The sequence below is a fragment of the Myotis nattereri genome (assembly GCF_964212035.1).
Source record: "Myotis nattereri genome assembly, chromosome: 17".
NCBI lineage: Eukaryota > Metazoa > Chordata > Mammalia > Chiroptera > Vespertilionidae > Myotis > Myotis nattereri.
Window position 1 is genome coordinate 20,126,821 of NC_138092.1, and position 16,831 is coordinate 20,143,651.

General features: G+C 35.1%; 1 protein-coding gene across 2 annotated transcripts in view; it reads right to left on the minus strand.

The window, feature by feature from the left end:
* The window catches only part of CSMD3 (CUB and Sushi multiple domains 3), an 879,736-nt gene that overhangs the window by 208,522 nt on the left and 654,383 nt on the right, over window positions 1-16,831 (minus strand). For both annotated transcript variants that reach the window (XM_081111575.1, XM_081111574.1), the window contains one exon: window positions 15,671-15,865. In XM_081111575.1, the coding sequence (XP_080967701.1) occupies window positions 15,671-15,865 (195 nt within the window). The remainder of the gene's footprint in view (window positions 1-15,670; window positions 15,866-16,831) is intronic.

Genomic DNA, 16,831 nt, shown 5'->3' on the forward strand with positions numbered 1-16,831 from the left:
AGGGAAAATGGGGGCACTGACCGGGAGATTAGCAACAAAAGCAGAATGACTAGTTATAAGAGGCATAAGTGACATGCTCCTGAGAGAAGGGCTGAAGGAGGCAAAGGTTTGGGTTTATGCTGGCAATTTATTGGAGGTAATGCCTGACCTTCCTGTTGACGAGAACTGGATGGGGTGTGTTATGTGGCTTGAGAATAGGCAAGAATGTTTGAAAAAGTGAAAAATTTTTATTGATTCCTGACCAAAGTTTAAAATATAGCAGTGTATTTAAACACACACACACACACACAACATAACAGCATGTTGTATTGTGATGGTGGCTAATAAATTCTGCCTTTTTTTCTTTTATTTTCCATAAAATGGTAATAACTAGTTAGACTTAAAGATACTAAAATTAGAAGTCCCCAGAATAACAACAAATTGACAGTGGTGATAATAAGCAAAGGTGCATCACTCTCATCACTCATTATTGTTTGAAATAATTAGTCAGGTGTGTTCTTATTTCAGCACTGATAATGTTATTCAACTGATAATGTTACTCTGAGATAATCATTCAAGGATAAGTAGTATGTTTTATGTTAAACTTCCTTTCTGATTTAAGGTGCTCCAAAATTACAATACTTAGCACGTATGTGACAAAACTCTTATTTTTAAATTTGGAAAGTATGAATAGCAATGAGAGCTTCTGATTGAAGTTTAGCTTTGTGACTTAGTCATGAATATTCTGTCATTCCACATTAATGTGCAACTGACAGCTCAATTTGTTCTGTATATTTTATTTTGCATAATTAGGACATTTAGCTTATGTTGACAATAGAATTTATAAATATAAAAAATAAAGGTTTTCATTTTAAACCATTGATGGATATATATGAGGCTGCATATAGCCACATCCTTACTAATATTATGTTAGATCCTATTATTTGTACTGGTAGCAGTAATTTTATGTTTCATCTGGTCAGTGATTACAACATGGCCTAATTCATACTCAATTGTGCTGAATACTGTAATGACTGAAAATATTTTATGTAGTATATCAATATCATAAAAAAGGGAAAATGAACTATGCATTGAGATACAGTTTTATTTTAATCTGTTTTATAGTTATTAAAATCTAAATGAAATAATGACTAAGTCAAGCTAACTTTACTAATTTTTCTAATATTGGTTCCTAAATGCTTTTCACATTCTCTCTCCCTGTTTTAATTTCATCTTGTAGGCTAGTAGAGAAAAGGGCAGCCTTTATCTTTCTGGCTCTGTTTAACAATCAGTAGAAGATAAAAGGAAGCCAGAGCTTTTAATTCTACGCTTATTTTTTCTATCTGATTTACACATGTGGGCCTATTGTTTCTCCAGACAGCTACCTTAAATCTGCATTTTAATAGCATTTTTTGTAGAGCACATGAATTATGGGAAGAAATGGTTCTATAGTTAACTAAGTTTGGGAATTACATGGATAAAAGAAACAAGGTTCTTTCCTATAGGACTTCATTGAGACTTTAGTAAAGTTTGGGGAATATCATGCTCTTTCTTACAAACTTCTTTGATCATGGGGACGGTTCAGTGAAACATCTCACAGGACCAATGTTCCCCAGGACACTTTGCAAAATGCCAGGTTGATGATTCTAAAATGTGCTATCACTTTGGCAATAATTCTAGCATTTATATTATTGACTGTAATCAATTATGATTTTGCAGCACTATGGAACTATGTGTTATGTGTACATATAGGAACAAAGTGGTTTTAGAGCCAAAGTATTTTAAAGATTTAAAATGCAAAAAATAGTCTATTATAAAGTGTCATTATTCTTGATACTCTCTCCCTGACTTTTGGGGTCCAATACATCATTGATTTGTAGCTTGCACCCTTTGTAGCTTATCAGCCTCTCTCTCCTGTCTGCCAAGGTAGCTGCCACAGCCCAGACTCCCAACAATTTCATCAAGAACTCTTCCAGTGGATAACCAGCTCACCTCATTTCCAAAAGTTCTTACCACTCTAGTTATTTTTCAAATACACAAGTCTTAGCAACTCTTCTCTTCCTAGAACAGTTTTGATAAATAGTAGGTCCTCATAAATGTCAGTTGGATGATTAAATGGACTATGCTTGCAAGATCAGGCCCCTATAAAATGGTGTTCATAGTCAGCACAAAAAACAAACATTTAATTTGGTTGAAATAATCCCAGAAATTCACCTAAATCCAAGGCAGAATTGAGACAAACCCTCTCTTAGTAAGTCCATATACTGGTAAACCCATTTTTCCTTTATGTGATTAAAATCACTACTATTATGTGAAAGATTATGTATCTTTAAACATTACAAATGTATCCAAAGATAAGATTTTTACAGTATGAGAACCATATGGAGACTGAGTTCCACTGAGGAAATAGCAAACAGCAAAATGTCTATCACTTCACCGTAGCAAATCCATGCTAACATTTATTCACTCTGGAGTATTCCCTCATTGAGCAAGCGAAACCAGCCACACAGTCTAGTTATGTGTTATTCTTTCTCTTTTCTCTTTCTCTGTCCACTTTTTAAAAAATTTTTGGCTGAAATTTATTGTTGGATGTGTATAAGTAAGAGGTGCCCATGCTGGAACTATACTGTATATGCTTCCTCCGCTCCTGAACTATGAGCAGTGACGGAACAGACAGATGTGGTGTTTCCAGGGAAATCAGAGGATGAGCCTGCAACTGAGTCTTACGGCTTCTAGCCAGCCAATGAAAATACTTCCCGCTGAGGCTTGATCATGTGTGTGGGGTGGAGGAGGAAGATGAGGATGATGACAGTCAGAAGCAGGAGGAAAAGCAGCCGCTCCAGGGGGAGGAGGAGGAGTCTTCCCACTGAGTGAAGCAGAAGGATCTCAGACCATTTACAGGGAAGAGGTACTACTTGAGTCTTAGGGATTTTATAATACAGGAAACACAGCCTCAAGCTACTTGCAATTTCAATCTGTCTTCTCACTTGTGCAATGTATACTTTATTACCAAATATACCCTACAATGAAAATTATTATATAATGCTTAATTTTTTTCTCAGAAAGCAAGTTCAGTACTTTTAAAAGTGATGAATTCTTACAGGTCACAAAAGAGCAATATGATATATTAAATCAATAATTTACTAGATGTGGCCTGTGACTCCTTCAGTTTGAAAGAACTGCTGTACCTTACAAAAGTGCTGGCCCAGGTCTAGTACAATCCTCATGCCCTGATGGAATGTCACACATCATAAATCCTGGTGTAGAATGTGTTTGAAAGCTAGGTCTCTCATGGGGTCTTTTCTTTATTTCTAAAGAAGGACTTTCATAACCTTAATCTCTGTGGTGTGAATTTTTAATGCAGACAGCTAGGCAGCCATTACTGCCAGTATTGACTTTAAGATTAAAATTACTATTGCTTCTTTTTATCCCTTTGTTCCAAATCTTGATCTTAGTAAAAAATACCTAACGATTCATCTATCCATTTGATTCCCTTCTTCATGTCTCTTATGTAAGCATACATACTTCATTTTGTTTATCTGCCTTAGATCATAAGCCCCCAATAAGGCTATAGTATCATAATGGTGATAAATGCTAGTTTAAGTAGAAATCATTACTCTAAGTAACTTTTTTATGTTGCTCTTCATTTTCCTCTGCATTATTTTGATATGTGTACATTTATTTATGTGCTCTGAGTTTTCTATTGCTTCATCTGTTCACCTAAATATAAAAAGCAAAAAATCAGTCTTTATTATATGTGAATTAATTTTGTGTTATAATTCCATACTCTTGTTTCACACTGAAGAAAATAAATCCATCTCAATGTTGTAACCAGTGGCTTGTAAACCATTTTAATGACCCACTAAGTCAACTTAGTAGGCTATGAGCTTCTACATCTGTCACCTCACTGACTGCCTAGACACAGTCATTTGATTTTGCTGGCTAGGAAGACATTCTCTGTCTCTCTTTTTATCTTTATCATTGAAAGCATTACAGATGTCCGTTCCCCGCCCCGCCCCCCCCCCCCGCCCCCACTGTCCCCCTCCCCCCTAAGAAGGCATTCTCTTCATCCTCCAGCACACGACGAGTTGTGCTCTCCATCAGAGATGTGTTCTTATGACAAAGCCTTAGGAATAGCTGGATTCCTTGAACATTTCTTCCATGTTACTATATACAAATTCTACTAATAGTAGTGATCTTGTAGTTCGTGTCTAATACCTAGTCACTCATTTTTATCTCATTTTCTAGAATGGGATATAATTCACACACCATACAATTCACCCTTTTAAAATATACAATGCATGTTTTTCTAAAAGCAGATACACAAAGTCATATAGCCAACCCCACTATCTCATTTCAGAATTTGTCATCCCAAAAAGAATTCCTGTATTCATTAGCAGTCATACCCCATTCACTCTACTCCCAAGTCCCTAGCAATCTCTAACCTCTGATTTTATTGAAACTGTATGTGAAGACAAGTTCTTAAAATGATTTTGATTGAATTACTGGCACTTTTAAAAAAGTCAAATTCTTTTTCATCACTTAGTTTATTCTTATTTTTCTCTAAGTCATAGATCTTTTATTTTAAAAAATTTTATTATTGAAAAATACTTAAAGCAGTTAATATATTAGTATAAAGTAAGTTTAGAGGGTAAACGATATTTTATTAACTCCTACTTAATCTCGCTACAAATGCCGATTCCTCAGGAAAGTCTTCCTGTCCTCCAGATTGCTTCAGAAGCTCTCATAATACAACACTTGAGCAGCCACTTTTAGGACATTGATTACAACTTGTAATAATATATTTATTTGTATGGCTCTTGGTTTTTATTATAGATTTTAAGTACACTGTAATTAATTTATCTTTCAAGTTCATGTATTTATTGTATTTTATACTTAAAAAGATGGTTCTAAGGTCTATTGTGTTCATAAAACTGTACACAACACACACACACACACACACACACACACACACACACACACGGGAACCCTGTGCGAATTAGATTCATCTACTCTCTTCCTTAAGGGAGCTTGCCTCACAGATTGTTGCTTTGGCCTAAGGAGATCCGAAAAATATTAGTTTTATTGGAGGATTCTTTCTTTCCTGCTCTTTTGTCTCTTCCTAACAGGACAGATCAATTCTTCCCTGAATCAGAAAAGTTCTAAACCTCAGATTTGGAACTTGGGGAGAAATGCCCAGTTACAGGATTGGCTTAAGTTTAAGGCTATTTAGAACCATAGCCTAACTATGGTTCATATTTACTCACTAACTCTCCCATGTGTTTCAATGTAACTAACTAGATTTCTGTTTTGGGACTTGGAACCAAATTCCTGGTTGCCCAGAGAGAAGTTCTATATTGTCTCCTTGTATGCATATATATCCATTAGGAATCTTGGAGTGACTGGCTCACTGTTTGAAGTGTAACTCTACTAGTAAAATGAAATTTTTCTGTATCTAATAAAAGGGAAGAATCAGCAGCTTCCCCTCTCCTCTCTCAGAGTGTGTCCTCAGAAATATAATGGAGCAACCTTTTTCATTTTACAGTGCGAGGCTGCTGGCTTTCTGACCTTTGGAAATATAAACACGTACTTCTGAAATAAAGTCAGGCTTCTTAACAATAGATAGGAGAGACGAGATGCATCAACTGGCCTTTCAAGGAGATATGTCATTTGTTCTTTTGTAAATGTACTAGTCTGCATCTGCATGAGATTCTGTCTGGTCTTTTCAGTGTGCTTCACAAACTGGCTACAATGTGTATTGTATTCCAGATATGCTTATTCAATACTGAAACTGCTTTCTTTCTCTTCAACATTTTGTGGAATGACCTTTGTTAGCACGATTCTTGTTTTGCTAATGAAAGTAGAGATTTGGCCATCCGTAGATCCAGTCTGGAGTCCCATTTCATTATAAATGTCTCTTGTCTTATTACCTTGATACCATTATGTAATACAATTTACACCACACCATGACTTCTAATAGTTATTGTTATATACATTATTTTATGTATCAACTAGAGGCCTGGTACACGAAAATTCGTGCAGAGGGGTGTGGGGGGGGGGCCCTCAGCCGGGACTGTCCCCCTCTCACGGTCTGGGAGCCCTCAGGGGATGTCCTACTGACAGCCAAAGTATCAGTCTGGCCTCCCTCTTTGGGAGCCAACCAGGCGATCAGGGGAAGGCACTACCCCCATCACCCCACCACTGCTGCCACTGCTGGCTGCCATGCTGCCGGCTGCCATTCTGCCTGCCCTCAGCCATCACAGCTGCTGCAGCTTTGCACAGAAGGACATCCGGTAGGACATTCGGTTGTCTGATCTAATTAGCATATTATGCTTTTATTATTATAGATAAGGAAAGAATCACTGGTTTATTTAACTTGATTTTTTAAACTTTTTTTTCTTCAATTCTCACCTGAGGACATGCCTTTTTAAAATTGATTTTAGAGAGAGAGGAAGAGGAGCGAAAGAGAGAGAGAGAGAGAGAGAGAGAGAGAGAGAGAGAGAGAGAGAGAGAGACATCCATGTGAGAGAGAAACATCATTTGTTTGCCTCCCACACATGCCCATACTGGGATCAAACTCACAACCTAGGTGTACCCTGATCAGGAATCATCCCTCAACCTTTTAGTGTACAATGATGCTCCAACCAACTAAACCACCTGGCCAGGGTGTTGATTCAACTTTCTGTATAAATAAAGTCTTTTCTGTTTTTCTGCAAAACCTGTCAGCACATTTGGAAGTTATGTTTGAAGTCTGACTTAAAAATAGAGTACCTGATAGCAGAGAATGGAGACATCTTAGTACAACGAGAGGCTACCCATCCATGTGACTACCCATCTGGAGATATGGAGCAGCCATTGAGATGCCAAAGGCAGGGGAAATAAAAATGGTTTAAATATGAGCTCCAAATCCGTGGTCACAAGAAAATATTCTGTGAATTACTGCCATTGATTTGCAATCAAGTTGCTTTTTACATGGGCAATTCTACATAGTATGCCCCAGAATCCACAGCAGCAGGGGTGGATTTATAACAATGTCAATGATTCTCTAGGCTAGCAGGCAGGAGGCCAACTGGAGTGGTAAGGTACATAAGAGTGCCTGGAAGAATTAGGTGCTTAGTAACATCTGACTCTCTTTCCATTTCCTTTTAAATAATACTTTCCTCCCATCCTATAAAAATGAAAAATGCTTTGGTCTTATCCCAATACTACCTTAATTTGTTTCAATACAAAATACATTTCACTTCTTTGTAGAACATGGTTTTCATACATAATATGTATATTATGTCTATGAACAAAATTCCTATGTGTAGCTGATGAAAGGCAGATATTTGATAATACTCAGAAATAATTTACCACTAAGTCTTTGTTTTATGAATCTTTCATCTACATGCTTTATTTATATCATATATTTAAATGAGGTAAAAGTATAATAGTTCAGTATATTAGACTAGATAATCTCTATGTACATTTATAATGAAATGGGACTCCAGACTTTTTTCACATCTCAAAACTGTATACACTTCCAGGATAGTTGAAATACAGAATCAATCTAAGGCAAGTTATGCCATTTAAGCAGGAGATCTGGAATAAAAGTTCAGTTATTTATTTCTTCATAGAGTCTAACAATATGATTTAATTAAAAGTAGGCCACATGAGGTTACTAATGAGAGATAACTAAAGTTGAAAAGCTATAATTACAAGATAAATATTTTTTTTGTTTATTTCAAAGTTTTCCTTGATTTGATAGGGTAAGAGAGATTTTTAAAAATAGTTTTTATCAGCCCTAGCCGGTTTGGTTCAGTGGATAGAGCATCGGCCTGCGGACTGAAGGGTCCCAGGTTCGGTTCCGGTCAAGGTCATGTACCTTGGTTGTGGGCACATCCCCAGTAGGAGGTGTGTAGGAGGTGGCTGATCGATGTTTCTCTCTCATCGATGTTTCTAACTCTCTATCCCTCTCCCTTCCTCTCTGTGAAAAATCAATAAAATATATTTTTAAAAAAGTTTTTATCATTCCTTATATAGTTAGTTGGCAGTTGAACAAAGAATGATGTCAGATAACTACTTGATGTCTAATAGTAACATATTCAAATTTATACACTTTAGACAGACTTATGGGGTCATCAGTGATCCAGTTTCTTGATTCTTTTAATTTCCACCCCCAGAATCCAAGACTTAGGTTAGCATGAGTGAAATAAAGTTGTTAAAAATAAGCTCCAGCCCTAGCCAGTTTCACTCAGTGGATAGAGCATTGGTCGTTGGACTGAAGGATCCTGGGTTCAATTCCAGTCAAGGGCACATACCTTGGTTGCAGGCTCCATCCCTGGCCCTGGTCAGGGCATGTGCCAGAGGCAACCAATTGATGTGTGTCTGTCTCACATTCATGTTTCTCTCTCTCTGTCTCTCCCCGTCCCTTCCACTCTCTAAAAATCAATGGAAAAATAGCCTCAGGTGAGGATTAACAAAAAAATAAAATTAGTTGCAGATTTTCAAAAGAACTGAGTCAACACTGACTATATCTATTACGGCATTTGTATTCTGTGCCAAGTTGATTTCAAATAAAATGGAAAAATGCACTTTAGATAAATGCTTTTATCAATTATCGGTAGAGATTTATCTTCCCTTAATTCTTACATGTAGCCTGGAGGAAGATTTCAGGCTCAGTCTCACAACTTAATCTTGACGTCATGCATCCTTTCTTGAAACATCTAACCAACTAAAATATGTCAGGTACCCTTAGGCTCTAGAGACATAAGAAGGTCAGTACAGGTCATTTGAAGAATTAACCAGCCTACCCATAGGAAAGTGAGTAAGAGCAGGGACTCCAAAACAAGACTGTTAGGCAAGTGTGACTTTGAACAAGAGACTGAACCGCTTTCTGTGTCTTCATTTCCTCATCTGTAAAACGAGAATATCAGTACTCCCTCAGTCATGGAGTTGTGGTGAGGTGTAAAATGATATGGGTACAAAACTTCATATTGTGCTCAACACAGGTAAGCTATTACCTCTCATCATTCCTTCGATGTGCTTTCCCTATTGAACAGCTTTAATTTCTATCCAAAATTCCATTGACTCATTTTACTATATGTTCACATATGCTGAACCTTACGGGTTAAATGCTCCATCCCCGCTTGTCTCATATCTCACCTGATTCCTTCTTATTTCTAATTTTAAGATTCAGTTCCTGCATCACTTTTATTGGGAAGACCTCCCTGCTCTCTCTTTGTAACTAGGTCAGATGCACCTCCATGCTGTGCTCACAGCACTTTGCTTTTATTTCTAGCAATGGACCTTATCTGTCTGTATCTCATCAGATTGTAGCTCTCTACAGGAAAGGGCCACAATGAATTCATGTTCTTATCCCTGTTAGTGCAGAATCAGGCTGATAATTGGTACTTTTGAAAGCCTAAAAAATAATGAATGATGCTATTTCTTCTTTAGGATAATTGGCAAACTAGTAATTATTTAACAGTCCAAAGACATATATTCTTAGGGTCCTACTATTATAATTATCAATTGAATGCTCACTACATATGCAATATACTTGATCTTTCCCATTGCCATGAAAATGGAAAAGATCAAGTATATTGCATTGGTCCAGTTATAAAATAAGTAAGTCACAGGGCTGTAATGCATTGCATGATGACTATAGTTAAAAATACAGTATTCATAGTTGAAGTTGGCAGGGAGTAAATCTTAAAAGTCCTCATCACAAGAAAAACATTTTTTGTAACTATGTGTGGTGATGGATATTAACTACACTTATTATGGTGATCATTTGACAATTTATACAAATGTCAAATCATTATGTTGTACACCTGAATAAACTAATATGTTATATGTCAATTTTACTTCAATTAAAAAATGATTATTATTGTGACCAATACTCTCAAGGTTAATGGTTTTTACTTTTCAAAATTCTAAGGACTTAAAATAACTAAGGCTTTTGCACACATAGGAGATATCTTTACCCAGGATAAATTGTTTTAATTTTAGACATGTATATATGAGTCCACTCTTGAGCTTTAGGGAGTAGTGGGAGAGTAAATAGAAGGTTTTATTCTACTAAGAAGAAAAGCAATCATATGGCTCAAGGAAGTCAGAGAGCTAGCCAGCCAGGGAGCTGGGGAAACCGCATTCAGACAGAAATGACAGCAAATGCAAAAGCCCCGACACAGAAGTGTGAGCAGTGCTTTGAGGAAACATGAAGAGGCCAGTGTGGCTCAGCTGTGTGGTAGAGGGAGAATGGTAGAGAGGTAGGGTGCCTAGAGGAAGATTAAGTAGAACATTATACGATCTTTGGCATTTATTCAGATTTAGGAAACCACCGGTAGATTTTGAGCAAATATGTGATATAATCTTACATCTGCTTTTAAGACTATGTTGCTGTGTTCAGAAGAGACTGGAGAAACAGAGGAGGGAAAAAACTAGTTGGGAAATAGGATAAGAGTTAAGAGATAGCCGGCAGCCTAGATCAGGGTAGAGATGTGTTTATATAAACAAGTCCAATGCCATTAGGGGAAATAAATCAAATGATGAATTTTAAGGGGAAAATATGAATCAGTCACTGTTTGTGTTTTATTACTTTTACCTAATATTGAATCAGATTATGGATAGGAATGATAGAAGATAATTTTGTTTTAACAGATACTTTTCAAAATATGAAAAATAACAAGGGAAGAAATCATTTTCTAAACACATTTTTATATCCAAAGTGAATTGCAGGTATATATATATATATATATATATATATATATATATATATATATATCCTGTTCTGCTATCATTTAATGTATGTGACAGTCTCATGAGATAATCTGCAGGGTTTCTCATCTCTGGGCAGGACTTAGCACAGGATGATATCATTTTGGATCTACTTCTGAAGAAAATAATCTCCCAGTGTCCGACATAAGCTCTTAAAAAGATTTTCTTAAGATTTCAAATGTATGTTTAATCCTTAACAGTGATAATAATCTATACTCTAAAATAGAAAAACTTGGTGCATTCTTATGGTTCAGTTCAGGTTAATAAAATATTTACTTAGGGTCTCCTTGTATAAATTAACATGTTTCATGCTAAAAGGTAATAGTGTCCCAAGACTTAGTAAGTTTATGTGGAGAGACTAAGGTAACACTAAGGCAATATTATAGAAAAAGGAAAATATGTGTGGTTGTATTTAAAGAGTTTTCAGAGTATGGTCATGTTTATTTTTATATAAAAATAAAAACTTTATCTCCTTATTTTGGCATTTGCTAATCACAGTCCAATAGTCCCTACTTATGTCTTCTAAAGCAAAGCTTATCAGTCAGTCAAAATCTCCAAAAAAACTTGGCATGAAAAGCAGCAGAGTGCAGCCACCCAACACTCAAACACTGATGAAGTTAGAAAAAGCAGTATAAGCAAAGTAACACGTGACAAAGGCAATTATTAGAAAAACCAAAAGTAATACGTATCGGGAACACTGAAGAGAGGGGCTATGGATGTGACATACTCTTTATCTATTATTTCAGGAAATCAATACATATTGTCTAGAGTTGGCGAATCAAGAAATGGAGCTTCATATGTTATGCAGGGTCACAGGTTGGCCCATTGGATCAATTAGAAATAGAACTTATTAGAATACTCAGCTGAAGAATAAGAGAATAGATGAAATGACCATTGCTTTAAATGATAAGCTATTCATATTGTATTTTAGTTACAGCACGTATGCATATTTTACTTTAATAAAAATACAAAATTTACCTTAATTAAAAATATTCTTTTAAACAACAAACCCTCTTGCGCTAATGCATATGCTTTACACACTAATTTTGCCTCTTAAACTATTAAATCAATAAATCTAAAAGTCAGCCAGTCCTGTGTATTTGGGATTTCTATGCAATCACTATGAAGGAAAACAAATAGATATGTCTTATCCTTATTAAATAGGAAAAAAAAAAAAAACACCCTAAAATGTATTAATCTCTCCTTACTGTATGACATTAACAATGACAGGACCAAATGCCTTAAATAAGTCACTTAATATAATTCTCCTAACAGCCTTCAAGTTATACAATATTATCTCACTTAGATATGCAAAATAATTAAGCTGAACAAAATTACAGAGTTGACCCAGGCTATTTGCTTATTTTTAAACCATTTTTTAGAGTTTAATATCTCTAATTCTAAAACACGGATTTTCTTTCTTCAAATATACTAGAAATTAACAGTTGTGGTTATATTTTTAACATAAATGTACCTTAGTTTTGCTATAATAGCATAAAGTATGCATTGAATAACTTTTATTTGTTTTCCATAATACCTTGGCATTATAGTTAAAAGTCAAGTGATATCCACTTAATTGATAAAATGTTTTCTCTTAAGAAATTTAAAAATACCAAAACTCCTGCACTACCTTTAGGAAGAGGTGAATATGAAGCCATCCGATGACATTAATCAATTATATTTAATTAATATTAAAATGACAAAAATATACTAGTTCAACTAAAATATAACATGCAATGCATGTTTTCTAGTAATATGCTTCTTGTTGAAATGTTACTAGGTCTTCTGTATGTGTTGTGTTAATTAATTGAGTCTTTACAATAAATTATTAAAATAAAACTATTATCAAGTTTTAGAGATTTAAAAATCAAGACTCAGCTTGCCCTAGGGCCTAGGCTATAGGTACAGTGAGAGGATTTGAATGCGCATCTATTCTTCCCTCTACAATGTCTATAGATATTATTCAACCAACATTGCATAATATACTTAATTGGGCTCTAAATGAGCCCGTAAAATATTTTTTTGTTCAGAGGAATTTATTTGTATATGTTATGGCATATTCCATGCTGAAATTGGCATTGATATGACCTATCAATAAAAAAAAAAACACTATTCAAAAAGAATAGGCTTATTTTAAGCATATATATACTGAGTGAATGCATGCTAAACTCTGGTTCTCTTGACTTTCTTACCTAAGTCAATGAAAGGCATCTATTTAATCATTTATCCCAGTGTTTAACACCTATTTTTTTATCTATAATTTTCTGTATCCTTTGAGTTTTCTCCATCAGATTTTGGTTATTATTTTGTCTGGCTCCCAAAATTTCCCAAAGTTTCATAATGATCACTGATGGTATATTTCGAAAAGTGCTTTAGTATGTTTTTTCTGGCTTAAACAGATTTCCCTTCTGTGTAACTCTAAATTATAAGACAATATAATCACTCTTTTTCTTAAATTTCCTATTAACTTCCATGCCATACACTGATTTTTTTTCTCTTTGTGAGAATTAAATCCAAAGTAATTTTCTTTTTATTCCCTTCATCTTCTGATAGATGAAATCATCACTTAAAGTCAAGAACTAGCCAGCAATTTCAATAACAGAATGACCATTTGGTAGATATCTACCTTTTCTTTATTTCTTATAACAACATTTTGAAGTAAAAAATTTCAGTTTTCCCTATTGTTTAGATTAGAGACAATAAGCATAGAGCAGTGAAATAACTTGTGTTTAAGTTAGAAATCACCTACATATAATTCTAATACATTGATATTACACAACTAGAAAATATTACCATGTGTATTAGACACAAAAAATCCATATTTTTAACCATCAGATCAGGGTTGTTGGGTGTATTTTTTCCACTAACATTCATAGTAAGAAATATAGTTTATATCAATGAAAACATAAACACCTACATAAAGACACACACCTATGTATATTTATTGCATTTTATTTATCTCTGTATATAACCAAAAACAGTTGCACAAATATTATACTTATTCTTACTGTGTTCTTTGAATTATAGTGTTTTTCTGTTCTTCTAATTTTCTTTATTTTACTAAAATTTTATATCATTTGTAAAATGCTAGCCATGACCCAGTGGATTGATTTTATGACTCATGGTGGTGACCCATAGTTTCGAAAGTCGGCCCTAGATGACATCATCTCCATGGTCAATATTGTACAAAAAATCAGAATCATTCATCTGACTAGAGAATCTGTGATAACTTTCCATAGTGATATCATTGTCTCTCTCTCCTTACTGACTTTTTCCCTCATTGTGTCTCTATCCTCATAAATATAGTTATATGTAAACATGATTCTTGAATGTGCAATATTATTTTTTCTAACATAATTATTTTATTTAGTTATAATATCCATCTCCAACAGCTTGAACAAAAAAATCTCCATGGTCTGCAATAGAACTCTCTGTCATTTTATGTTAAGACTAGAGGCCCAGTGCACAAAAAATTGTGCACTCAGGAGAGGGGGTTCCCTCAGCCTGGGCTGTACCCTCTTGCAGTCTGGCAGCCCTTGGGGGGTGTCCAACTGATGGCTTAGGCCTGCTCATCACAGGGAGTGGGCCTAAGCTGGCAGTCAGACATCCTTAGCACTTCTTTGGAGCTGTGATCCAAGCTTCTGGTGGAGATCCCCCTGTTGGAGCGCACTGACCAGAGGGCAGCTCCGGCATTGAGTATCTGGCCCTTGGTGGTCAGTACACATCATAGCGACCGGTCATTCTGCTGTTTGGTCGATTTGCATATTAGTCTTTTATTATATAGGATGTCTGGTTTTCATTAAAATAATTTCTAAACCACTCTGTGTTTGACTTTCTGCTTAACAATAAGATATGGGTTTTTGGAAAGGCCACAAGTCACCAGTTCCATAATGTGGTGAACTGATCCTTATTTTGAAAAATACTTTAGGAATTTATCCAGAAATATATTCATAAAATACTGAATCACCATTATCAAAACCTGCTTCATTATTAATTGGGGATATTCACAGTTTCCCCTCTTGTGCTCACTGGATGATCTCTTCAAAACCATTCCCAAAGAGCTGTTCATTTACTGCAGCTAACTGCTCAGCAGATTTCATTCCCCAAGTGAAGGTAATATCTGTTTCAGGTGTCTCTGATCAGTACTTGCCTTAATCTCAAAAATATTATGTCTTTCCCCCTTAATTGTATTTCCAGTATCAGAAGTCTTCTCCTTGCTATGATCACTGTCTGATCCTTTGTCAGTCTGATTCTGGTACCCTCGTTTTTACTAACTCTGCTGGAACGCATCTGGCAATCTCATACCTGATATTAGGTCACTGAAACCAGTTTTAGGTCCTTCTCCATCCTCCTGTGTCTGTGAGTTTTCCTTGTGCTGCTGAAGCTACCTAAGCAGCTCTGATTTGGTTTTTGCTTTTAGACAACCTAATTCTTAGAAATATATATTTTCTATGTTCCTATTTCTATAAACATTTACCAGAAAAAGATGACACTACTTAAGTTGTTGCATTTATCTCCTTCTGTTGAAATATCAGGTGTATTATGTTTGTTCCTTACTTACTCATCCAGTATTTTCTAGGTACCTAATGATTTCAGGAAACCCTCTAAGTCCTGAACACAAATGAACTAAATGGCCCTCTTGGTGCTCTCAGTTAGCTCACCTGCCACAACATACACATTGCTTTAGAGACACCTGGGAATATAAGCACTTTCCAAAACCATGTCTTTACTGAATCCAATTTAAAAATCTTTGATAAAATCTCTGCATTGCTATTCAACATTTGTAGGTTGTATGTTAAGTGGTCGATTTTTTTAAAGTACAGAACTGACTTTAAACATTTATTGACTCTTTCTAATAATAATTATTAGAAGTATATATATATATATATATATATATATATATATATATATATATATATATATTTCTTACCATGACAGCTTGGTAAGGCTCTATTCCATCCAGGTCTTCCATCATCTCCCATGATACAGGTGAGTGTTGAATAACCTTGAAGAACATAACCAGCATCGCAGTAATAGGTGACTGTTGACCCTAATTTATAATCCATCCCAAGTCTGGTGCCATTCATTATATTGCCTGGATCAAAGCAGGACTCTCGGAGTTTTGCTGTAAAACAATGTGGATATAAAATGAACTGGTTTACAATACTGTTTTCTATGCAACCTTTAAGATTTCTTCATTATTAGCACTAAATGGAAAGGAAAACAGCAGCAGCCTCTGAGTGCCGAAGTACAAAGCAGCCCTAAACCATATTTGACATTTTGTTAAGTCATACCCATTAGTAAGAGAATAAAATCCTTTCCTGTTTTTCTCATTAAAATTATTGTCTAATACATATAGTTAAACATAGGGTTTTAGAGTTCATTATAAAAAGAAGCAGGGCTTATTTCCTTATCTATTATTCCTTCATTAATGTGCACTTACTCCATGTTACCACTGTCTATGTCGAGCTCAGTTCATTTCACCACTAAGAGGAAAGTAAAAGGCACTTTTTTTTCTGTCTGGAAAATATTTCTTAAACTACCTGCTTTATCATTCCCACATTTCCATCAGAGGTCTGTCCATTATAAATAGTCCTTTAAATACCCAAGCCAATATCTTTTTGGACAGAGAAACTATATCAAAGCCAAGCATTTTCAAAGCTAACAGCGCCAGGCAATTGTAAAACTTAAGTTCATTCACAACAAAGAAACTGTTTTCTGTGCACCCAGATAGTGAACTAAAAAGAAAAATATGTAGAAAAAATATGCTAGTTGGGACATTTTGAGAATAGGCACTAGGACACTTTGTTGTTAAAAGATCTGGTAATATCTTAATATTTCCATTTTATTATTATTATAATTTACTTAAGAAATAATAGAGAAATGTGCAATATAAGGACCATCACAAATTCAGCATAACAAGTGTGATTTTTTTGACATTGGAGTTTATCTTAGTTAATGGGAAGTCAGAAGATGGGTATATCTCTGGATATGAATCATGGCATCTTGGGAATTTAAGTCAACAATGTCTTGGTGCTTGGCTATTGCAAAAAATTATATTAATATGTCCAAATCTAATTAATTGCAACAG